Consider the following 23,830-nt stretch of genomic DNA (forward strand, 5'->3'; position numbering starts at 1 on the left):
GGGGTCGGAGTGTCGGAGCAGGCCTGTCTACCGAGAGCAACCGAGCTCGCCCGAGACTTGCCGAGGTCCACCTACGAGGGAACCCAACGTGATGGTCGTGGGGTCCAGAAGATCGAACGGCCGCGCTCGAACGAGACCGGAATTGAATTTAAAATTCACTGACGGCGATAGTCGCAGACTCCACGGATGGTACGTTAAAATGCAACCCTTCTATCGCCTTTGCAACAATTCGCAATAGTCGGCTACAGCTAGAAAAAATTCAATAGCGAAGAGATCGCTGCAAAAGGCTTCCTAGAACACAATTTGTATGTAACGTAAACGCGCGTGTCACCTATCACCTGCTAACTGCAGCAGTTTTGTGATTTATCAACCGCTAATTGCTAGCTTTTAATCATTATCTTCTGTCGCTTATCGATAAGCTTATCGATTTAAATCTACGCGAAGAACGTGCAACGTGCTCCTGAAATATCGATCGACAAGTTCTATCGCTGTTTGTATTTATTCGAAAGCATTTAATAACAATCCAACAGTTTATCGTGACAGAAATAATTCCTTTGACAAAATAATGCGTACATGCGTGTGAAGACGAGAGATAAAAAAAAACAGATATTTTTGACTTTGAAGTAAAAATTCCGAGCAGAAATACTATTTTTTTATAAAAATACTAAAATAAAGATAAATAACGTTTTTATTTTTATAAAAATATTAAAAAGAATTATTTATCGTTATTTTGATAAAGAACGGTTTATAAAAATATTAAACGCGAAAAAGGTATATTTGTTCAAGAGAGCAACGTGAACTTTAAATTCAGATTTTACTTCCAACGATAATATAAGTATCCACCGTTAGTTCATTGTATTACATTTTTTATTATTTACAACTATCTTTACAGAGAAATCTTTCGGGTGAGTACTGAACTCTACAAACAATAATGTGGGATCAGATGTAAAAAAAAATACATATCCGACTAAAATACTTTGGGGACCAAAGTAAAAAAAAAACTATTTCTTGCTAAGTTTTTTTACTCAGAGTTTCTTATTTTTTTCTCCAGTGAAGACATTCTAAATAAAATCGACGATTCTTAAAATAGCAATATTTCAAGAGGGTCCCATTTCCAAGGCAATATATTATAATATCAATGAAAAACAATATGGCCAATCGATGTTCCCTCCTGTCAACTTTACAACGTTTATGGTCATTCCATTCGTAATATTGGCGTTGTTAACCGTAAAAAATCACAAGTATAACAGCACACTCGCAAGCAATAAATTTCAGAACCTTTATTCATGGTACTTCGGTAACAGGCTCCGTCACGTGTTACCTGAAGTTGAAAGTCGCACCTCATTCTGCCAGGTAGGCCACTTTGTTTTCTTCTTTTCCCTTGCGAGAGGCGTATAATACCTTGCTATCCAATTAACCGGTGCCAATCGCTAAAGAAAACAAAGTGAAAAGCTCTTTTATTATCTTTGTTTCTTTCAACAAGTTACTTGATACGAATTCAATCCTAAAGATAAACCGAATTGTACTAATGTTTCTAGTGCTTTGATCACATCGATATCATTGGTTACGTAACCGCAAATTAAAATTTTTTTGTATCCTATCAAAAACACTTAAATATATTAATTAAAAATATCGATTGGCGTAGTTTTCAATTAAAAATAAAAGTAAAAACAAGTGTTTATCACTCGTAGAAAAACAGATAGATTAATCTCCATGATCCAATCCCGTTGGTCAATTTCCATTTAATGTAATCGGAGTCACATTTCCATATATTATATTTTCTTGTCTGCGCAAAATTGCTACGCAGAAATCAGGGTTATAAATCATACGTTCCAGCTGCGGAGAAGTGTACCAGCGGTGAACGCTCGACATGTCAAATTGTTGACGACGCGAACGACGTATTCTATCACACTTTCCAACGTTTTCCCCTCTTCCCCGATCATTATCGGCGGACTTATTTTACTAAAACGCTGCTAGCGCGCAAAATGTGGAAGACGAGGTGCTCTCGAATTTCATCCCGAAGGAATCGGCGGCAATTGGAATATCCATCGTTCATTTGCATAATTCGAGATCGACGATGGATAGGGAGAACGCCCACGTAGCCGCGTCGAATCACGATCGTCTTACGGGTCCACCTCTCCTTCTTCCTGTCTACCAGGACGTGCTTGATTACCGAACGCCGTTATTACCGGACGATGCGCGAGCGAGAGAACGGGGGTTGAGTGGTGCGCGAGGGGCGCGAGGGGCGCCAGGACTCGTTTTGCAAATTCGCGGTTGATTGAAAAGCTCGTGCGGCATAAAAACCGGGAGATAACTGCCGCAGTAAAAATGAGGGAAAAAAGTCGCGGGTGATTACTCTCTTACCGTACAGCATGGTCCGGGGCAGCACGGGATTCTGTCTGTTAACGGGCCCGATCTGACCATTGGTGGTCGGTCAGTGGATACGCGACGATGGGTAAATTCGTACGATAGGTTCTTTACGTGCATCTTCTCCTTTCGATCCGCATCATCCTCTCATACGGCTATTAACTTAATCTCGGTGATTATACAGTTACATGAGTTACCGTTTAATATTTTATCGTCGGAGAGCTTGTTCGCTCGTCGTCTCGATATCATATAACGTCGATACGAATTACACGTTACTAAAAATTTAAAAAATATATATATTAATACAAGAGGGGGGCTCACACGAACGTAATAAACGAATAAAACTAAATTAAAGCTGTACGGTAATCAACTTTTATGATTTTCTATTTTTTTTTTTTTTTTACATCGAACAAATTACGGAGTGACTTAGTATCACAATTATTTTTCCACATTTAATTCGAGCGATGACTACAATTATGTACTCCGCTTCTAATTAGAGAGATTGCCTTTGAGAAAGTATCGTGTTCTGAGGAATTTCCGCTATTTTTGCGATGAGCTGCTCGTTAATGCGCAGTAAAAAATAACAGTAAGCTACGCTCCGTGTATGTATGTACACGCTCTGTGTCTGCTTAGAAAGAACACATAAATTATATAACAATCCTGATGCGACTCTGTGTCTAAGCAAAGTTTAGATATCTATCTGCCTATACTAGTCGGCACATGAGCACAATGGTTTCCGAAGCGGTACAGCTGATATCATAAACAAGACACCACAGTGCGCGGCGAAGCGTGGTTTAATCTACTGCAAATACAGGGCGCTTCGTTTAAATCAAGGCAATGTCAAGAAGAGAGAACAGACCCCTTTGTCGGTTCTAATCTGTGCAAACAGTCGTATATCTAGCAGTCGTCGGCCAAACTCACGGTTTATCCGAATTTATCCTAGTAGCGGCTTCTGGAAAATATCGTGAGGCTTGGATCTCACTTACTATACATCTTTTTTAATTTACGATTCACTCACACGTGTACGCTACAATTTATTTCGTAAATAATATGATTTCGTATTCGCCCATTCGTATTTGGTGTCGTATAATAATTAAAAAATTTGTTTAAGGAAAGACTTTATTCGTCAACGAGATATCCGAGCGCTGGGAGTAGTCGAATCATTTCCCATGATACTCCATTTTAATATAACTTTAGATGCAAGATCGTCTTTTCTGAGAATCTCATTCTCTAGGCGGCCGTCGTAATAGTACATCATTAAGGAAACGCAATTATGCGCTTCACAAGGAACAGCTTTTAGTAGAAATGAGGTAGCGCACTTTTGGACCGCGGCTTTTACGTCGCAGTCAATGGGGTGCACGCGCGTATGCATTGTGTATACCAGAAGAAGATCCCCGTCTAGCTACTGACAGAGAGAGAGAGAGAGAGAGAGAGAGAGAGAGAGAGAAAGAGTGCTCTGTGCATTATCACGCGGTTTCCGCTTTACAAGACTTTCTTTACACCGATCGCGGCGCGGCCTCCAATTAACGCTTTCCGCGGCGCTCAAAAGACCAGACGGTAGCACTGAAAATGGATTAAAGCGCACACCGTTTGCTACCGCCTTTTACAACGTTTGCAGACAGCGGCGTATGTACGTTGGTAGTGGCTGACAATTCCCCGCGGCCGTCGGGATTTCTATTCGGTCCAGTTATTTTACAATGCCGCAGGATATCAAAGTGCAAAAGTTTACTAATACGACAAAGGAGGAGTTCCTACGTACCGAGCTCTGAGAGGTTTCTCATTTCATACGTCGGATACCTGAATGATACGACACACTTCAACGAGACATTCGATACACCGCGGAATTCGTGGGAGAGACATAAAGCGCGTGGTTATACGAATCCTTTCGAAATGGAGCCTCGCGCGAGATGGGTATCGACGGTGCGCGGAACAGCGAGAGCTTCGAGAAAGGATGGGATATATATCGGATTTAGTTTTTCGCCGGCGAATCGATCAGCTTGAACCCATCTGACCTCTCGAGGACGTAAAGGGTTGAAAGTAGGAGAAGCCGCAGTACGAAGGAGGGCGGGAGTGCACGGAGTCTGAAAATAAGAAGATATAGATAAAAGAGCCGGGGCGCGCTGCACGTTGGCCTAACAAGACTCAGGACTCAGGGGCTATTATCATAATTGTGGGCTGCAGGCAGCGGCTGTGCCCACAAACCAGAATGCCTCTTGTCTCATCTACCTTCGTCCTCGCCTTCTTCTTCTTCTTCTTCTTCCTCCTCCTCCTCCTCCTTCTGCGTCTTCTTCCTCGTCGTCCCGCACTTCTTCCACCGCACGCATTTCTTCTTCTTCGCGGCTTTTTACTTCGTTCTCTCGCGTTTCGCGCGTCCCTTACTCGGCCTTTCACATGCTCCCAAGACAAATGAAACGACCTCCATGCCAGCCTCCTTGTTCCACATTTTCATCTAAATTAAGAAAACGATGAATAATCCACACAACGTAACCCAATGCAATACGATACGGTACGATGCAACACAAAAAAAATTGTCCACGATGCGAAAATAGATCGTTTGAACCAATACCTATTATAATCAGTAAATAATACGTCTCTATGAAAAAATTGTAGGTAATACATTTTCTAGACACAATCGAAAATAAGCTTTTGTGCTTATATTTGCAATGTTTTCAAACGACACGCGTAACTCAACGTGGTGCTAATAAGAAATATGAGAAATAAAACCATTTAGACTAATTATACGGGATGCATTATTTAGGTGAAATTACAGACGGTTGGATGCCTTCCGAACGTTCGTTATTAAATTCAACTATGTATGATGTGGGTCCTTCGACGTGGACCACCCTGAGGTGAAACGCAAACAACTCGTTTCTCCCGCTCTTAAAAAAGAAACCAAGCAGAACACTCTTTTTTGATCTCAGTATTAGTCATGACAGAATACGAGATATCTTGGAGAAGACGAGCATATTTTCTTTTTAAACTAAATTTAGTATTTTTTTTTTCTTTATTGCCATCCATTATGTCAGTGCCTCGCAAAACGATACATTGTAATGCTTATCGCGTCGAGATGTTCATCAATGTTTATAGCTGTGTGTAACGCAGAGTTTTACGAGATGTCGTTTAGATTCTTCTTATTGTACAATGTTCAATTAAGTATCTTGCGCTCGCTCCAAAGCTTACTAAAAGCATCCTCTTTTCTATTTAATTTCTGTTGCTTAAATTAAAAATCTATAATTTTGAAAAGATTATTTTTAAAAAGATTATTATGTGCAAATTTGAAGTACGAAAAACGTTATTAACAAAATTGAATTTTACCACTTGAATATTTAATTGTTGAAAATAATATTTAAATTGATACATTATTTTGAAGAATATCTATTTTTTCCCTAACAAGTTATTAAATCATTTATCAATTTTAATTTATTAAAATAGATACTTCGGTGTCTTTTATTGTAATTTTATTTTAAACATATTATTTCTTATATTTAGAAATAATTCTCGTAGAAATAATCGTATTATCGTTTATACAATATCTCATTCTTTGTCTTTCTTTAAATCTGAAATGTTTGACCGAAATTCTTAATGAGAATAACAATTTAGTATTGCAAAATACTATATATTATTATGCACTTTTCTTAAATAATCTAAAAAAGTTTATTTACTTTAATTGTAAATGCAATCGTATTATGACAAAACATGTTTGGCTGTGGATCTCGTCTCGAGAATTCTCGTCTCCTTTTTAAACCGAAGACGAGAGAAGTCAGAAGCAACCGGCAGGTGCGCGATAGAATATCTGTTTTCCTTTAAATTATGCGAAATAAGCAAATATGCTTCATCCTCAAATTGTTGCACGGTGTGTCGAAAGAGCATTTTTTTCCCATTTGTTTCCCGTGCACTCTTTCAGCGAGAGATGCCAGGGGCGTGTATGTTTGTTTAGCCTCGGTGTACCCTGTTATTAGGGACCACTGCCCGTGCCCCTCGAGTACCGTAGGGCCCACGCCGAGATTTGGCCGCCGTGAGCCCGATCGTGCATCCCCCTTTCCGCCCTCCGTCTCATCGCTCGCCATCCTCACTGCTTCATTTCGTGCGTAAAAGAAGTTCTCGAGAAGAGAAGAACGAACGAGATAAATTCGGAAGGGGGTCCCTCGGCTCCTAGCAGATTCTTTACCTCTAGATCTTGATTTAGATTCTACCGCGTTTTAATTTATTACAAGCGATGGCGACGATTATACGGAAACGAGTCTTCGGCTCGGGCGAATTCGCCAATTTTTGGCCCATGCGATTAAAAAAAGAAAGAGAAAAAGAGAGAATTGAAAAAGAACAAAAAGTGAGGCTTATATAGCGGAGTATTAAAGAGGAGATTCGGAAATGTAAGCACGTTCAGATACTCGTGAAAAGAGCGAAGAATTTTCTCAAATTATTTTAGTTCTTTGTATCATGTATGACATAATAGGGTTTTCTGTGTCGCGTGAATAATTATAACATTAATTTTAAACTTGTTCAAATACATAATTTATACACAGCGACTTCTGATTACTAATTTTTTTTATATTCTACTATATGATTTCAAAAAATTCGATAGACTTTTCAAATTTATCTTGCATCTCAGTCAAATTAAATATTTTATTATTTTTGAAACTTATTTGACATATATTCGAAATAACTTTTAAGAATAAAAAAATGTTGAATTATATATAATGAAAGAATGATTATGCTATTTAACAATTTAGCTGAATAGAGATTTGAAAATAACTTTGTTCGACCAAAATAAATATCAAATAATAATTATAATTCTAAATGAGGACACACAAATGTGACAAGTAATGCTACAAAAAGTTTTGACATTTTAGCAATTAACTGGCACGCCCTACATAATTATTTCGATGATAATTATTTTCAGATCTGTAGCCAGTTAAATTTTTAGATATTTTAGGAAAACTATTTTCTTCATGTACGTATTCATGCGGTAGTATTTTTGTTAACGTCACATTTGCGTCAAAATTTACACGCATTCGTCGAAAGTAACAAAGAAATCCATGCATTTTTTGTAGGGCGATTCGTGGGATCACGCGACTTCTCTTTCTCTCGACGCACAATGCATCCCTGATGACATATCCTGCAGGTCCACAATTGAATAGTGTTCTGTTTGCGCGGATGGCACGTGACAATGCCCAAAGACCCGTCTCGCACGCGACCACACCCCGTCGCTGTTATTTGTTTAATTTAAGGGTATTGTTGCGCGACGATGTTTTCGTTGGTCGTCGCTCGATTTATTTCGACCATGATCATTTCCCGCATTTTTAACGTGGGAGACACCGCCGGGTGCCGCTTGATTTGAATCGACCGCGACCGCGGACGATTATTATACGGAATCGTGCGACTCGACGACGCGGTGTCTGTCGCAATCGATTATTATACCCGGAACTTTTACCGCCCCATTAATAAAACTTTTTACGTAGCCATTTATTAACGTCCCTTCCCAGCGATAAATAAACGCTGTACCCGCCATCGCGACATGTATTATATTATGCATGCAATATTACAAAGCGAATGCTCGCTCGCGCGTAAATTATCGTTACGCGGATTACGTAATGGCCAGCTAAATATTTCTTGTGTCGTTTTTGCATAATTAGATTTTCATAACTGGTTCGTAAGATCTTTTTTTACCGGCCGATATGTCGATTGGTGAAGGTACCGTCGACGTGCCTCGCGCGATCTTGCAACGGAGACTGGCACTCGTTGAGAACTGGTACTCGCTGGAACCTTAGTAAAAACCCGTCGTTCAAGACCTTCACAGCCATGGTAAGGTTCTGTGTGTAGCACATGGGCCCGACAGGCCCACAGTGATAATTGAAGGATGCTACATGACCAATCGTCGATGATTAAGTGTCGTTATATATGTTTCAGAACAGATCACGTACAATCGCTTACTTCTTACTTTGTATATTATAAAAATTAACATAGTAATAAAACCACATTAACAAAGTGTACACAAAAATGGACTTGATCGTTTTTCTTTCAAATTTCCCATTTTTATGTACATTCTACAAATGCATAAAAAAATAGGGACAACAATGAAACGTTGTAAAATAGTAACAAACAAATAATTAATGAGATGTAAAGTATTCAATCTGAGAAGTAGTGATAAATTGTTGATAGATTTTATAACAATTTTTAAAATTAACAAAAATTATCGCTTGTCAATCTCAGTCACATATAATATTTCCAACTAATAAGTAAATATACCTGATAAATATTAATTAGATTAACATGAAGAATATATTAAAAAACACGTACAAAATATAAGATAACGGTCTTAATTATGGATCAAATTTGTAAAATTAAATATTTTTTATAAACGTGCATTTATTATTATAATAAAATTACAGAAAATTTGTTTTGTAATTATTTTGAAAGATATCTTCAACAACTTCTTTGATAAATTTCATACATACATCGTTAATAATTCCTTGACACTCATAATATATTATTTTATTTAGTATATTAACATGCAATAATATGTTAACAATGTAACATACATTAATATACATTTAATTATGCCGACCCATAATTGAGACTTAATTATAATATTTATTGCTTATATTGACATTAACAACTTTTTTAAAATGTTTGATTGTTAAATTTACATGAATTAATGTAAATCATATCAACCTTAAATGGCCCATAATTGGGATCATCACCTTAACTGTAAACGTTGAAATACAAACGTAGACAACATATACATCTTGACACTTTGACCACCAGATCATTTATTATTCAGGCGTAAAATTATCTTTAGTATAAAATATCTATAAAATTAACTTATTTTTGCATAATACGACAATCGTACAGTTAAACCTGAAACACTATTTTGTTTCTTATTTTTTTTATTTACAAACAGATAAGTTTCATATTTTTCATGCATAAATTAACTATCTCGTGGTCAAAGTGTTATCAATACAACAATACTTACATAACGCATTACGTATTTATGATGATGCATTCTGTTATAAATTATGTTAGTCTAAAGTTTAAATTAAAATTTATTGATATGAAATAATATAGTCAATTTTTTGCAGACATTGCATTAAAAATCACAGTCACGAGGAAGAAACAGGCAAAGAAAGAAAAATAGAATTTTTTAAACATTGCAACTATGCAATACTTCGACTTTGAATATAAAAAATAAATATCCATAACAATCTTATTAATACAAACGCACTCACAATATTCATTACGTAAACATGATACTTGCGTAATCTTGCATCCGTTGGCAATAAATATTCTAATTCGTAATTCAAGATATTATGCATAGTACTCCATCACAAAAAAAATACATTTTTTCCCAAGTATATTTCTTTTGAAGTTCATCATTAATCATCCTTAATACGTAGCCGGGCAATTTTTCTGATCTGTACGAATAAAGTACGCTCTGCTGATATTATTTTTATCGAGTACTTGATAAGCCTTTTCTACAACTGGGACTGGCGGTTTTGGTTCTCGCGTCAAAATCCAAACATTTCGTACACTGCAAACAAGATGCATTATAATTTTACCAATCTAGTAAAATTGTTTATTCAATGGTACTTTAATAGTTTTTAGTTTTTTCTACAATATTTTTCGAAGATAGAAAATATGCTTTTAAAATATGAATACTGAATAATAAGTTATTTAGCAACATAAAAAAGTAGAAAGTTTATGTCTAGCGATAAAAGCGCAGAAAAGAATTAGTATCAAATAAAACTTCAAACTTATGCAGCATAAAAAAATCTAATGTTTATATATTATTATATTTTGTTTTTTCTTTTTTTTCAAACGCAAACTTACTTGAGGACTCCAAGATTTGTACAGCTCCATACTACGGCGTATGACTTGTAGTCCGAATCTAGAACCCAATAAGGTGCATCGAATGGCAGTGGCAAAGATGGAAAAGTGACAGACAACTTAGGATCATCAGATCTGCTAATTAATCTTCCAACGCCCTCAATACTCGTTGCGACTCCAGTTCTACAAAGGGAATGGAACTTTAATCCAAGTCGATAAATGTCAGCAATATCATTGTTCTATCTCTGTTTTTCTCGCTTTTAGTGGCTTTAAATTACACTATGAATCGTTGTGTGTTGTACTCACAATGAAGAAATTTGTTTATTGATGATTTTCACCGAGTTATTTTCATTCATACTGTAATTAGCTGTCACACATTTTCCACCAAATTCAAACCACGCAAAGTACCTTTCGACTTCGTACCATTTGCCCAAATACTAGAAAAGAAAAATATCTATGATGTACTTTTAATTTAAATACGTAGAAAGTATCTTTTGATATCTGAATATATATAATTTTCCTTTAATATTAGATGTAATATTAGATATACAATTGCAAGTAAAAAAATTTCAATTTTTTTCTTGATCTACAAAAATGTGATTTTATCATAATTATGGTTACAACTTATGAAGGAAGCAACTTTAATTATATGTTTATAATAATACATTTTAAAAATTGTAATATTGTCTCTATAATTATATACGTATTGTACATTTTGGATGCTCTGATACTCACTCTGTCAAATTCGAAATTTTGCATTGTTTCCAAGTTTGGACACGTACCCAAAAATGGCACCTGTGCCATCACTGCATTCGCGATGGTAACGATTATAAATATTCGCAGCATATTCTTCTCTAAAAAAAAAAAAAAAAAAAAAATGTACAGAATATTTACAACATGTGCGACTCTCACAGCTGACATTTCAATTGTCGGTTTAAATAAAATGGGCGCTCAGGGTCAAATTCGATTAAAACAAATATTTAATCCTTCTACAAAATATTATTCGATATGATTTCCTTCACCGGCAACCACTGCGTTACTATGTCAAACCCAGCAAACATAATAATATTTAAAAAAGAATTGAACTTTTTTTGAGATATTCCCTTTTTCAGACTGTCTTGATGATGAAGTTTTTGTGTATAACAATAATTTTTATATGAAATAAAAAGCACAAAGGCCGATTCGCGCAATGATATTTGAAGAAATGATATACGTAGAATTTTATATCCGTTGTTTTACACGCGCGCACACACGCATACACGCAGAAAAATTATATCAAAATCCCGCTGTTAGGTATCATCGCTCTTCATTATTCCGCAGTGAGATTCTGTAACTATTATAGTATCGGTAACGTTATGTTGCCGTTACGCAGATATTATATACAGTAAAAAAGCTGCGCAATGATGCTGCAATAATATTGATACTATCGTTAAGAATTCCGTTACTAAATTCACTTAATTCAGAATACGAGATCGGACAGAAATAATGTTAATCTTATGTTAAACAGAAATTTTTATATCATTAAAAATTGCATATCGCGGGAAGCCAATGATCACATTACAGAATTCTTCCACTAGATAATCACCACGTTATTATGAATCGTGTTATTGTAATGACGCACTGCTTAATGAGCTTGTAAACTATATTATTTTATGAACTAATTCGCATCGACTTCGGTGCTCCGAGACTATTTCTTTGTGCTACTTTCGTGTTTCTAAAGTACACAGTTACTAACTTTGAAACGCGCAAGGAAGTGAAGAGAAACGAGTGCGCGCTCTTTTATATCGCATTATCATTCGTTTCGAAATTGATGATATCATGATGCAGCACTGTTCTGCATGACATACTTCAATAACGTTTATAATTGCGCTTTACTTGCTGTACTAGTTTTTATCATTCGTGTTGCATAATCTGTGTTGATTTCTCCCCGTGTCACTCCCAAGTGCTAAGAACAACAATTCACGTCGAGTCATCTTTTCTCTCTTTATCGCACTAGCAATTTGAAATTCATATTGCCACGGACACTTTTTCCAATGTGAGATACGACAATCGTTGGTAGAGGTTAAGTTGTTATGCAAAAATGTTATAGTCGCGAATAATTTAAGCCGGCGATTGACCTGATTTCTAATATTCCGAGCTCCTTAATTTACCCGACAAGAGGTTATTTGCGCAAGTAGTTCAGCGAGCAGTTAGTACTGAGAAATACGATTAAAGTAGAAAGGACGAGAGAGAAACAGTGTAAATGCAATATCGGCAATGCGATCTTGCTCGTTCTAAATATGGAACTCACCTGAGTAACCTTGACCGTTGGATAGCCAGAGAATACGCGTCCGATGTTAATTTCTGCGAGATTGATGAGATTTAGCTTCGATACTTCTCACACGACGGATCGTTCGTAGGTGACTGGACTTTCTGCTCTACGGTACGCTTCAGTGCTTGTCGGAGACGGACCCGCGAAGGTTTACTGGATATGTTTGGCAGAGTACTGACAGTTAGTGGGTCAGTAACGGTACGCCCGGGGTTCAAGAAACCCGGCTCGAATTTGCCATTGACCAATAGATGATCAACAATTTCGAAGGCACGTGAATCATTTTATGATCGGATGTGATGGACCACTTTTGAAAATCGCTCGTTTGCGCTCGCTTGAATTTCACACTAATGACCGACACAATAAATATCTGCGAAATAAATACAAATCTTAATATATTATAAAGTGACTTGAAAATTAAGAATAGAATATTTTAATAGAGTAAACGTTTTTCTTCGTAAACACATGTTTATGACAAATTCTCGATAATTTCATATAACAATTATATCTACGAAAATTTACACAGATTAATTATTTGTGCACTATAGAATATCGTGTTAGTTTTTATTAATTCTATAAAGTTATTAAACAAAAAGTATACAGCACATTTGAGAAAAAAGATGATTCGTTTGTTATTTCTTCCAACAAAAAATTTTTTAAATTAAATTCTCTTACGTTATATTTATACATGAAATATCAAAATTCTCATTAGTACATATTCTTTTATATTTCTATAAATGCAAGAAAAATTTATTTACAATTAATAATTCTACTTCATCTGCATTGAATTAATAATTGACTAATTTACTTGATCAAATGCTTAGCGTTACATCATTTGTATGTTAAATAATAATTTCCATGAATCGTTATTATGGAAAATTAAATTATTAATGATATGAAAAATATGAAAAAACATATGAAAAATATATCCGTTATGTGACCTGCTTATATTGTGATGAAAATGCTATGACACATTTAGCTTTTACTAGTACCAGATCGTGATGCGAAAGCTAAAAAGACTTTCTAAGAGTTCAAGAACTCTTAGAATTTTCTCGCGCATAGTATGATTACTCACAGCTCATAAACTGTCGCAGTCAATTATTGCAGATAAAGGAATTTTATAGAAAAATCAATTTTCTTACGAAATTGTACTGTGTTATCTCATTAATCAAATATTGTTCTCCCATAGTCAGATATACAATTATACGCATTAATTTAAATTCGGCTACAGTATCCAGTAATTAATTTTCACGCGTGCCATTATATCTACGTAGTGAAATGGAAATAATAAACAAACAAATACATTTTATTAAGACATTTTTTATAACAATTTTATTTATCTTTGTTTTTTTTTCTTTTTTTTACATTTGTAAGCCTATAAAACAAAGCGCCGTGCCAACCCTATGTTCTCACCCGACAACGACAACGACGTGTCGAACGGAACAGTGATTAATGATTTTACGGTACTTAAGCGAGACTGGTTCTCAACGAGGAAACCGCTACGAGCCTAAGACATCGAAAATCCCCTGAATACATCTTTGCTAGCACCAATTAACAAATTCTTTTTTTTTTAGCTGAACAATACTTTTAGGCAGTTGTTTCCGTTTCCTTCGAATACTCGTTCTTCTCCTCGCTCGTGTTTTCCGCAACGTTCTCCTCCTTGACCTCGACGATGATCATTTTATCCCTGGCGTCGCCGCTCTCCTCCTTTATCGCCTCTGCTATCTTTAAGATCCGTTCGGGAACGGTTTCGATGGGTTGCTCAAGCTTCGCAGGTTCCTCCGCTATCTTCGGGCTATCGGCAAGCGCTTTCTCGCTGATAATCCCGACTTCCTCCTTTATCTCGGTATTGGCATCCACCGGAATGGTTGATCTGTAACTCTCATTCAGCTCGACTGATTGCGGTTTCCGTTTTCGCTTTTCCGGTTCGGGCTTCTCTTCCTCCTCCGGTGGCGTGTCCAAATAGGCGCATTCCGCCTGATCGGTTTTCACGAAGAACGTTTTCGATATCTTGTACTTGTCAAGAACGCCGTAAGCCTGCAATCAAAATAAAATTTAAAATTTTTATAGTAATGACAATAATTCTGAAGCACGCACACACATACACGCACACACGTTTTAATATCACTTTATTAAGAATTTTTAAACGTAAAACTCATTGATGATTTTTATTTTATTAAGCACTCGCATACCTTTTGAAGCACTTTTCCGGACGGTATTCGTTCCCTCGTCATGACCCATGCATTTTGTGCGTGGACCGGGCCAATACCTTGACAGCTCCATAAAACAGCATACGAGTCGTAATCCGTTTCGAGTACCGAGTATTTAGTTTCTGGAGTCAGTGGAACTGTGGTATACTTGACAGTGAGTTTACCCTCCTCAGCCTTGGAAGCTGCGGGCTTAATTTCACCCTCCAATATCCTCTTTATTCCGGTGCTAAATACAAGAGATATTATTAGTGCATGTAAAAAATTTTGTTACTTTGTAATGTATTCTCACATATATTTTCAACACGCAGATTTTTAAACACATTTTTTTTAACAATTTAGACAAAAGTATATATACTTACAAACGATTTGTAACTTCATTAATTACTCGGAATTTGCCATCGCTGCCTTTGGTATAATTTGTCATAACGCATCGCGATACCACTTCACTAAGCTGGAAATACCTTTCGGCTTCGTACCAAACGCCCATAAACTGTAAGATATGATCAATCATTCATTATTCGTGAAATTAAGAGAATCTAAATTACTAATAGCTTTTTGATTAAACGTTGCCAATAGTACAGACATCAGAAATATACTGTAATGTCAAAGAAAACGTAATTTCTCTGACGTTTATTCGATAATTGAAGATATTGCCGTAATTAAAGTCTATAAATTCGCGTAACATTAAATTCTACAAGCGAAGTAAAACCGAGCGAATGTACTAAAACACACAAATAATTGACTGAAGAAAAATAGTTAAGTTACTTACCTTTTGCCTGTTAAAGTTCGCCATGGGTATATATTCTGGACAGAAGCCCAGATTAGGAATCTGGGCACTGGCCCAGGCCAGGACCGAGAGTGCTAGGATAATCTTCCCGAACATGTCTGATGATGATCTGTCTCGAACACCGGTCGAAGCTCCAACCTTTATATACATTAAGCAGGAGCGTTGACCGAGAGGTCTTACCCCCTCTGTTTTACTCACGTGTTAGTACTCTTACGGTACTCTCCATAGGCCGAGACACTGGCCACGGAGCAGACGGTGGTCATTGGTCAATGATGCGCCTACGAATCTCTTGGCAAGTTCATCGGCGACGCGACCAAGAACCAGAAATGCAAGATCCATTATGCAACTTTAGAACGAACGGTACTTCCCGATTGGCGACGCCAGCCCCTACGGGGAACAGCGCTAGAGCGAGGTCTACCAACTCCGTGGAATGTCAATGATTTCTCGGTTTAATTCGAGGTTAAATGCGAGGTTAACGGATTAGAAGAATTCCGATATCTCCAATTTAAATCTACAAGGTCCTCTATTAAAGACTTCTAAAGAAGAAACGCTGATAGATTTTTTTTTCTTTTTAAGAGTTTTGTGAACACTTTTTTCAAACAATTATTCTTTTTTATATGTTTTTAAACAAGCATTGAAACGTATTCGTATGTTACTTTAATCATTAAACCTTTTTTCTTAAAATTAAAATATACATTACTTTTAACAAATGTATTACGCGAAATTTTATCAATGAAATACAACATTGAGATACATGATAGCGTCGATTAGGAGCAAAGCTTGCACGCATTAAAATTATTTCACTTAAAAAACTTGCATGAATCCTACTCTTTTTTTCCATCTCTCTCGGTACTCCAAAAATATACGATTAACACCTCTATTTATATAACAATTTATAATGCATATTCTAATTAATTGTTTATATTACACATTACGATCAAGATATGTCTTTGAGTGTCCGATTATGAAAGGCAAATATGTCTGTCCGCTTCCTGGAGTCATTTATAGAGCCGGTTCCAACAACGTGGTCCTCGTACCAACACTTATTTACATTTGGCTTCGGGGCAAATGCGATCGGGCAGATCGATTCTTCCCAGCGGGATAAAACGAGTGGTGGACGTTACTTGGCGTAATTATGCAATCGACACCATCGAGATTGGCGTCTGCGGCATACGGTGTTTTGCTGGAACGTAGCCCACTAGTAACGGGTCTCGCTGTAGCTTTTCTTTTTGTACAAAACCGAGAAGTCCTCGGACCGTTAACCGACGATGTCTCTCGCGTCTCTCTTGAAGAATTCTTTGAAGATTCTGAGAACGATGAACCGCTACGTGCGTTTCGCGAAAACAATAATTAGCTCTTTGGAGCTTCGATCTCTCGTCCGCGTCGACGAAGGCGGCGGTCTTCAACGGAATCGAAAGACAACTTGACAATATAGACACATCGCTCTCAAGAAAGCATAAATATAGAATGGAAATCGTTAATTCCGTTAAACGAAATTTGTTTGAAATAATTCAAGATCAAGATGATTCGTGTTCAATTAATTTATTAAAATTGTTAGATTTGTTTTGCTTATTAAAGTTTTAAATTCAAATGCAATTCTTCTACAAATTTCTACATGTATAATAACGTTCCGTAATTTCCGTAATGTACGCATTTAAACAAGATAGCTTTTAATAAATCACAAGACAGATCTTGCAGGAATGGGAAAAGGAAATCGGCAATATATATCAATTGAATCTTACGCTCGCTTCTTTTTATCTTGTCATACACCAATTTTCTTCAGAATTTTAATTTATTTTTCATAAACCTATGAACACTAAGAAAGCATATACAGAGCTCGCGCCCCGCTTGGAAGATGCTTAAAATCTACAATGTTTCACCCGGATGTCCGAGTGAGGAAAAGAAGACGCAGTACAATGACGGAAGACAATGTAAATCGTGGAAAATGAAAATGTTCTTTCCACAAGATTATTAGTCGCCAATTATTATTCGTGCATGCCTTAAACTTTACTTGAACGACGCGTAATTTAATTTATCATTTACAATTGCCATCTAACGACGTGAGAACTCGTGAGTTCCTGAATACTTTGCAACGTCGAATAATCGTATAATCGGAAAAACATCATTTTCTTCCGCGTTCTCGGTCAACTCGGTCGATCGAAAGCGAAATTCGAGATCTTTGCTTTCCTTTCCGTCTCGACGATGCAAACGCGATTTCGAGGAGGGGGACATCCAGGTGCGCGTGCGCGCTAAACATAATTAATTAACAATAAAATAATCTGTAATGCATAATCCCTAGTGCGTTTACGGCTCGAGAAGAGGGGACGACTGATGGTCGGGAGTGTGTGGTAAAGGTGGGCGAAAGGGTAAAAGGGGAAAATGGTGATAAAAAGCTGATTGCTTAAATTATTATAGGCGACTCGCAAAAGATCTTTCTCCGTCGGTATCCATCTAGCCCCTTCGCGATCGCAAGATTCTCTCCTGCTCACGCCGAGAGCCACGAGTCGCGCCCGTGCCATGAACGCCGCGGCGTCGCACGCTAAACAATAATTACTTTAGCTTTATTATCATTTAGTATCACATTACGTTCATTGTTTTGTGCTGGCCGTTTTTGCCTGGCTTCGCGAGAGCGCACCCCACCCCTCCAACCTCTCTTTCTGCTCCGTTTCTTGTATACGTCTCCCCGTTCAACAACATTTCCGTGAATGAACGTTCGTAATGAAAAGAAGTGAAGGAGAAGAAAAGACTGATCGATTTGTCTTCACCACCCGAGCGATCGCAATTGCGAGGCCGAGCGGAAACACGGAGGATGTAAGGAAGAAAGAACACCGATCGGCCGTGTTTCCGTCCTCTTCCCGCGCGACACTCTAATTGATTGATACAAGACGCTCTTTTGAGAGAGAAGCAGACCGTAAAGAAACTTTTTCTTTTTTTTTCTTTATAAACTTTAAAAATAGAAATTTATACTTTTATACACCCTTTATTGTACACAGGTCTTTTATTACCACAGCATCTAGACGATTATTTACTGTATTGTAATTAGTGTACAAACTTGCTACGTACTTTATTTATACACCTCCATTGCAATCGATAACACATATATAATCAAATTATATATTAAGATTGTAAAATATATCTTTCAAGTACGTTGCCATTTAGGATTCGCGTGCTATTCAAAATGACACACGTTTAAAAATTAAATGTATATTGCGTTTTACATTCAACTAATATTATTTAACTTTTACAAGAACGTCTTTGGTATGAGCGAATCTAGATCGAAGCTATACATTCGGCTTTTATATTCTAATTTCTGTACAATACATATATCTTCACAATTACAACTCGATCAATTAAACGTTATGCATTGAAATAGTCTCTTTTTGACTTTGTTTCTTATGGAATGTGTATTCTTTGAACAGAATAAACTTCCCAATGCGCGTCAATCGATCGATTCGAGACAGTGTCTTATTACTTCTCCTCGATTAATCACTTCCGAGCAACTTTGAGATGGTTTCGTACAATCAAGGAGCAAAAAAGAGGTCGAGGCCCTTCTTCAAGGCACCTTAGGTAATAATAATGCCTACCTAGAGAAGAAAAAAAAATTATGACGTCCTGCGTCAAACAAAGATAAAATTAGAGAAAAAAAGCTGCTACTTACAACGATCTAACTAGCCTTAAGACAAATTGAATTAATTCGAATGAATCTTAAAACATTCTATGTGAATTCATTATCATTCCTCCATTTCCTAAGCGAGCTCGTATCGTCATCTTAAACGCCTATGTCTCTTAAGCCTATGAACACATGAAATCACTGCCCAATCGACCAATTTGGACCCATTTGACAAGGCACTAGAGTCGCTAAGTTATTACTGAAGGATGTACCGTGAATGGGATGTCAGGACGGGGATGAGGAAGATGAGGAAGAGCCGACAATGTGGAAGACAGGTTTTTAGAAGACAGAACATTAACAACGTCGATGTTTACTATACAATAAATCATCAATAATTTATAAACATCATAACTGCGTCTTCCGCAATCTATTTCGCCGATAATGTTCCCTTCCGTCCTGCTTAATCCGATACTCCGTTCTTTCCCAACCCATCTTTCAACATCCCGATCGAATTTTCGTATTCACGATTGAAAAGTATTTTCTATCTGCTAACAATTAGCTCGTGGCGATTGGCGGGCAGGACACCTAAAATCTACCTAAGATAGAAATCGGTGGAAAATTGGTCCCTTTAGAATAAATAAAGTTCGCCTTAAATTCATTTCTATTTAACACTATGTACAGTGTGAGATTAGTCGCACGCGCTGAGGTAAACGGGACTTATTGAACCGGATTTGCCACGTGCAGCGATTAAAATAATATAACAATAAACAAAACGCGACAAAGAGACTGCGCTTCAATCCTACAAGCTCGTCAAGATTTGGCGCGTGACAATAATTGACTCTCTTTTCGTTCATATTATCGTCCTTGTACTTTTCCTAGATCATCTGTGACGATCATTTCCGACGTACGTACTCGAATCACGTCGATTATTAACAAAAACATCTTATCAAAGTTATTACTTAACAGTAACGATAAGATACTTGCTGAAAAGACGCAATTGAGCGACTTCAGATGGAGGAGATATATACATTGTATATATAAAATCGAATTCTTCCCTTTTTAATCCCTCAGGTACCGCACGTATTTTCACTACTTATCAACTTTCGCGTGCAATCACTACGCACTTTTGTTTCACAAAAATTAACGATGATAGGTAGAAGAAAGAAATAGGTTGAACATTTAACTTTTTTTCCTCCCACATCTAGTCATCCTCACTTCTCTGTTTCTAGAAAGACTGTATGATTCAAACGCTCTGAATATGTCATACCTCTGTGCGGTAAGTGAAGGTTATTATTCTTCAGAAAGACCTTTTTCCGGTGCTGCCGTTTGTCTTCAAAGAGAACTTATATGACAGAATTTATAATTAAGATTTGAAAAATCTGCATTGTAAATTCTAATTTGACATATAAATTCACGCAAAGATATTATTAGATAATAACATTCAAGTTATTAAATAAAATTTTAATGGGTGTTATTACCTTTTTCTTTACAATTTAATCTTCTTTAAAAAAAGTAATAATCTTAAATTTCGGCAAAATATAATATTTTAATTTTAATTTTATAATAGTATTCTAAAGAACACAATATGATTATTTTGATGATAATAATGCATATCAAATGTTCTCATTCTTAGTTTGAAGATATTATTTTTTGCATCTGATACTTTTTTCTCCCACTTGATGAAAATTATTATTGAATAATGAGATTATATTTTTCTTGCTGAAACTATACAAAGTTTCTTTTTCTTGTGTATTATTTTTTTATAAATAAAATTATTTTGCGACTTTTGGAAAGATTTATAGTAACCAATAAAAAAAGTAGGAAGACAAACTGCAGTACTTGAAATTCTGTTCAGACCATGTGTAAATTTATTTTCTAATATCATATTTGTTTGTTAATATCATATGATATTAAACCAATAATCATTTTTCAGCTCTTGCTTCTAATTATATTTTGTCTGTAGTAAAATTACATTATTTTACGTTACATTCAAATCAAAATATATAATATGTAATATTAGTATATTACATATAAATATAAATAGTATAGGAATATTGAAGGCTATTATAAATAGCAGAATAATTCAAACTATGAGATAGAATATCTAAAATTATTACATAAAGAATCTTCATTGCTTTTAATAATACGACAAGATCTAGAAAATTATCTATCTGTAAAAAGACAAATAATTATTAAATTAAAAATCATATGTCTCGAAATTTAAAGATTATTTAAAAATATATAAATTTTATAATATATATTTTTTAAAATAATCTACATATTTAGAAAATTTTATAATTATATATTTTTTTAAGTAATCTTCATATTTTAAAAAATATGATTTTTTTACCACACTCTTGTGTATCGTCAGTAAAAAGCATGAAAATTGGATGATAATTTTAAATGTCTCGTTTTGTGTTAATTTTTAAAAATGATCTGAACAGAAATCATATGTCTCGATCGCATCCTTCTAACGAAACTTTTGAGAGCATAAAATAAGTCGCTCAAAGGTTTCATTATTGTACGCTCGAGGAACACTCTTCAGCACCGGATAGTCTTTGACTTTGTCGCTATTCATGATTCGTAAATTCGCGATGTAGATTCCTGCTGAGCAGCAGATTGTTGTGCGGTCCTGAAAGATGCCTGATGAGATCTTGTAGATTGACGAAGTTCGATGACGAGCAGAAACAACACGAAAACGTATTATCGGGAGCGGCTATCACACCTCGGTGCACCGAGCAAAGGTGCTTCAGCAAGTGGGCTTTCTGCTTGAACATGGCAACGCAAAGTCTACACGCGAAAGGCTTCTCGCCTGTATGCACTCTCAAGTGAGTCTTCAGGTTCCACGACATGCCGAACTGCTTGCCGCAGTAACTGCATCGGTATTCACGAACAGGAGTAGACTTTGGCGGATCGTCCGTCGATGGTGGCGGCGGTGGAGCTCTGGCAGGTGGCATAGTCCATGCCGCCCAAGGTGGATCGAGAGTCGCTGCTGTTGCCGGATCGGCGCTCGGTGGCCGATGTGATGGCGGTGTCACCGATCTATCCTGCTGTAAATCAAATAATAATATATTATAGTTTATCGTAATATGTTTCGGAAACGCATCGTTTCGCATGCACGCTGGTTGAGAGTAACTATCAAGAACTAACCAAATACGGTGGTGCTGAAACACTTAGAGGATGTGGCGCCTGCAACCTTCTGGGCGTCTCGAACCCTGGATTAAAAGGCACGAAAGCTGGATTTTGTGCGGGAGCGTTGTGAAAACCTGGCCTTCGCTTTCGATGAGGCGTCACGACGTATGCCTCCGCAGGTGGGATTGGCATTTCATCGATTTTCCTCTTTCCAGATTCTAAGCCTAACGCCAATCGCGTCGCCAACTGCCTCTTTCTCTCTTCAGCTTCCTCAAGAGATTCTCGCCTCTCGAATATCGGTTTTTCAGACCTGCAATTGAATGAAGAAATGGAGGAATGGAAAAATTTTCCTTGACGATTCGTTCTATCTCTCCAAACTTAGTTCTATCGAGTGTAGCTTAAAAAAAAAAAAAAAAACTAGATCGTTTCACATGCTAGTGTTATAACAATTATACGATACGATGATCAACGTCGTCTAACCTGTGTATTATATCGTGCGAACTGTCACTTGTGACGGAAGTGCCGGAATTGAGACTGAGATTAACAGGATCAGAACTATCCCTTCTTCTAGGAGGTTCTATACTGCTTTCTCTGTTATCCGATAGAAGACTCTCGCCTTCCACACCTTCCACGTCCACATCCACTTCCGGCTCCTCTTCGCAACCTTCCGTTTTAATGAGGACTGAACAACAGTCCGCGGGATTGTTGGACTGTCTAAAAGGCGTAAATTTTTTTTAATAGTATTTATTTATCAGAATAGCTAAGTCGAACGGATAAGCAATAGGCGTTAGGCAAAATTACGATTTCTTCTTTACTTATATTGTATTTATTGAGCGAAGAATCGAAGGTAACACAGTTTAAAAATTAAGCGAATAATTCTCGCATTGCCGGAACAGATAGCATTGTCGAGATTGATCAAGTCACAAAATTTATTTTCTTACCTGCCATCATATTGGGATTCATAACTGGAACTCTCTTGGCCTTCTGAGGGCTGTGGAGTTGATATTCTTTCGGGATCAGAGTTACTAGTTTGAGGTTGATTAGGCTCAAACAGCTCTGACTTAATTTGTAGTAGTTCAAAGAGCTCCCTCAATGGTGTAAGCTCTGTCGACTAAACGAAATAAAATTTATATTAATAAGATTCTGCTTTTATTGTTTACACGCCACAATCTTGCATATTAAAATTGTATCGTGACTTAAACTTCATACCGGTATCAATGCCTCGCCATTATACAGAAACTCCAATAAATGATTCAGTTGAGTCTTTCGGACGCCTGATAAGTGAACCACGTGGTCCAAAATAGGATTCCGAAGTAGACTAGCTAAAAGGGGACTGGCTGCAGCCAAAACGACACGATGGGCCTTCACGACAGACCCATCGTCGCACGCCAGGGTCACGTCCACGTGACGGTCCCCGCTGTACCAGGCCCCGACCTCTGCGGCCAAGGTCGCTGGATGTTTCCCATAGTGGAGTGTCAGGAGACCGTCAGAATACATCGTCTGAAACAAGGATTTGAAAAATGTTAACATCCATGATCGAATAGATTTCTGCGTTAATCTAATTTCATGAGTCATTCGTAAGAAAAGAAATC

At 36.8% G+C, this 23,830-nt stretch overlaps 3 protein-coding genes across 8 annotated transcripts in view; all 3 read right to left on the minus strand.

Moving 5' to 3' along the window:
• Positions 1-8,833: 8,833 nt before the first annotated feature.
• LOC105196364 (apolipoprotein D) lies at positions 8,834-12,652 on the minus strand. Of its 4 annotated transcripts, none has more exons than XM_011162280.3 (5): positions 12,482-12,652; positions 10,927-11,045; positions 10,498-10,628; positions 10,195-10,374; positions 8,834-9,895 (listed from the first exon to the last, which is right to left on the minus strand). In XM_011162280.3, the coding sequence occupies exons 2-5, from the start codon at positions 11,035-11,037 to the stop codon at positions 9,751-9,753; spliced, it is 567 nt and encodes a 188-aa protein (XP_011160582.1). In that variant the 5' UTR covers positions 11,038-11,045; positions 12,482-12,652; the 3' UTR covers positions 8,834-9,750. The 4 variants fall into 4 exon arrangements, with proteins under 4 accessions (XP_011160582.1, XP_011160584.3, XP_011160583.1 ...); XM_011162282.3 differs by lacking the exon at positions 12,482-12,652 and adding an exon at positions 11,927-11,996; XM_011162281.3 differs by lacking the exon at positions 12,482-12,652 and adding an exon at positions 11,777-11,920.
• A 1,409-nt stretch (positions 12,653-14,061) lies between these two features.
• On the minus strand, positions 14,062-15,661 carry LOC105196365 (apolipoprotein D). Its single transcript, XM_011162283.3, has 4 exons — positions 15,479-15,661; positions 15,069-15,199; positions 14,692-14,935; positions 14,062-14,536 (listed from the first exon to the last, which is right to left on the minus strand). Exons 1-4 carry the CDS (start codon positions 15,644-15,646, stop codon positions 14,087-14,089), a joined length of 993 nt encoding a protein of 330 aa, XP_011160585.2. The 5' UTR covers positions 15,647-15,661; the 3' UTR covers positions 14,062-14,086.
• A 1,583-nt stretch (positions 15,662-17,244) lies between these two features.
• The window catches only part of LOC105196366 (transcription factor Ken 2), a 39,332-nt gene continuing 32,746 nt past the window's right edge, over positions 17,245-23,830 (minus strand). The window contains exons 2-6 of one of the 3 annotated variants that reach the window (XM_039448398.1): positions 23,448-23,738; positions 23,180-23,349; positions 22,719-22,952; positions 22,257-22,548; positions 17,245-22,156 (exon numbers count right to left, since the gene is read on the minus strand). In XM_039448398.1, the coding sequence (XP_039304332.1) occupies positions 21,677-22,156; positions 22,257-22,548; positions 22,719-22,952; positions 23,180-23,349; positions 23,448-23,735 (1,464 nt within the window). In that variant the 5' untranslated portion in view covers positions 23,736-23,738 and the 3' untranslated portion in view covers positions 17,245-21,676. The remainder of the gene's footprint in view (positions 22,157-22,256; positions 22,549-22,718; positions 22,953-23,179; positions 23,350-23,447; positions 23,739-23,830) is intronic. The other 2 variants (XM_039448399.1, XM_011162285.3) reach the window with 2 other exon arrangements.

The sequence above is a fragment of the Solenopsis invicta genome, chromosome 4, assembly GCF_016802725.1.
Source record: "Solenopsis invicta isolate M01_SB chromosome 4, UNIL_Sinv_3.0, whole genome shotgun sequence".
Classification (NCBI taxonomy): Eukaryota; Metazoa; Arthropoda; class Insecta; order Hymenoptera; family Formicidae; genus Solenopsis; species Solenopsis invicta.

Excerpts from the sequence above, each read along its gene's own strand:
- LOC105196364 (XM_011162282.3), bottom strand. The coding sequence starts at position 11,987 with ATGATAATGCGATATAAAAGAGCGCGCACTCGTTTCTCTTCACTTCCT. Across the intron at positions 10,629-10,926 it reads AAAATTTCGAATTTGACAGA|TATTTGGGCAAATGGTACGA; the intron begins GTGAGTATCAGA and ends TTTCTTTTCTAG. Across the intron at positions 9,896-10,194 it reads ACAAATCTTGGAGTCCTCAA|TGTACGAAATGTTTGGATTT; the intron begins GTAAGTTTGCGT and ends TCTTGTTTGCAG.
- LOC105196365 (XM_011162283.3), bottom strand. The coding sequence starts at position 15,646 with ATGTATATAAAGGTTGGAGCTTCGACCGGTGTTCGAGACAGATCATCA. Across the intron at positions 15,200-15,478 it reads CGAACTTTAACAGGCAAAAG|TTTATGGGCGTTTGGTACGA; the intron begins GTAAGTAACTTA and ends CATATCTTACAG. Across the intron at positions 14,537-14,691 it reads CCGGAAAAGTGCTTCAAAAG|GCTTACGGCGTTCTTGACAA; the intron begins GTATGCGAGTGC and ends TTTTGATTGCAG.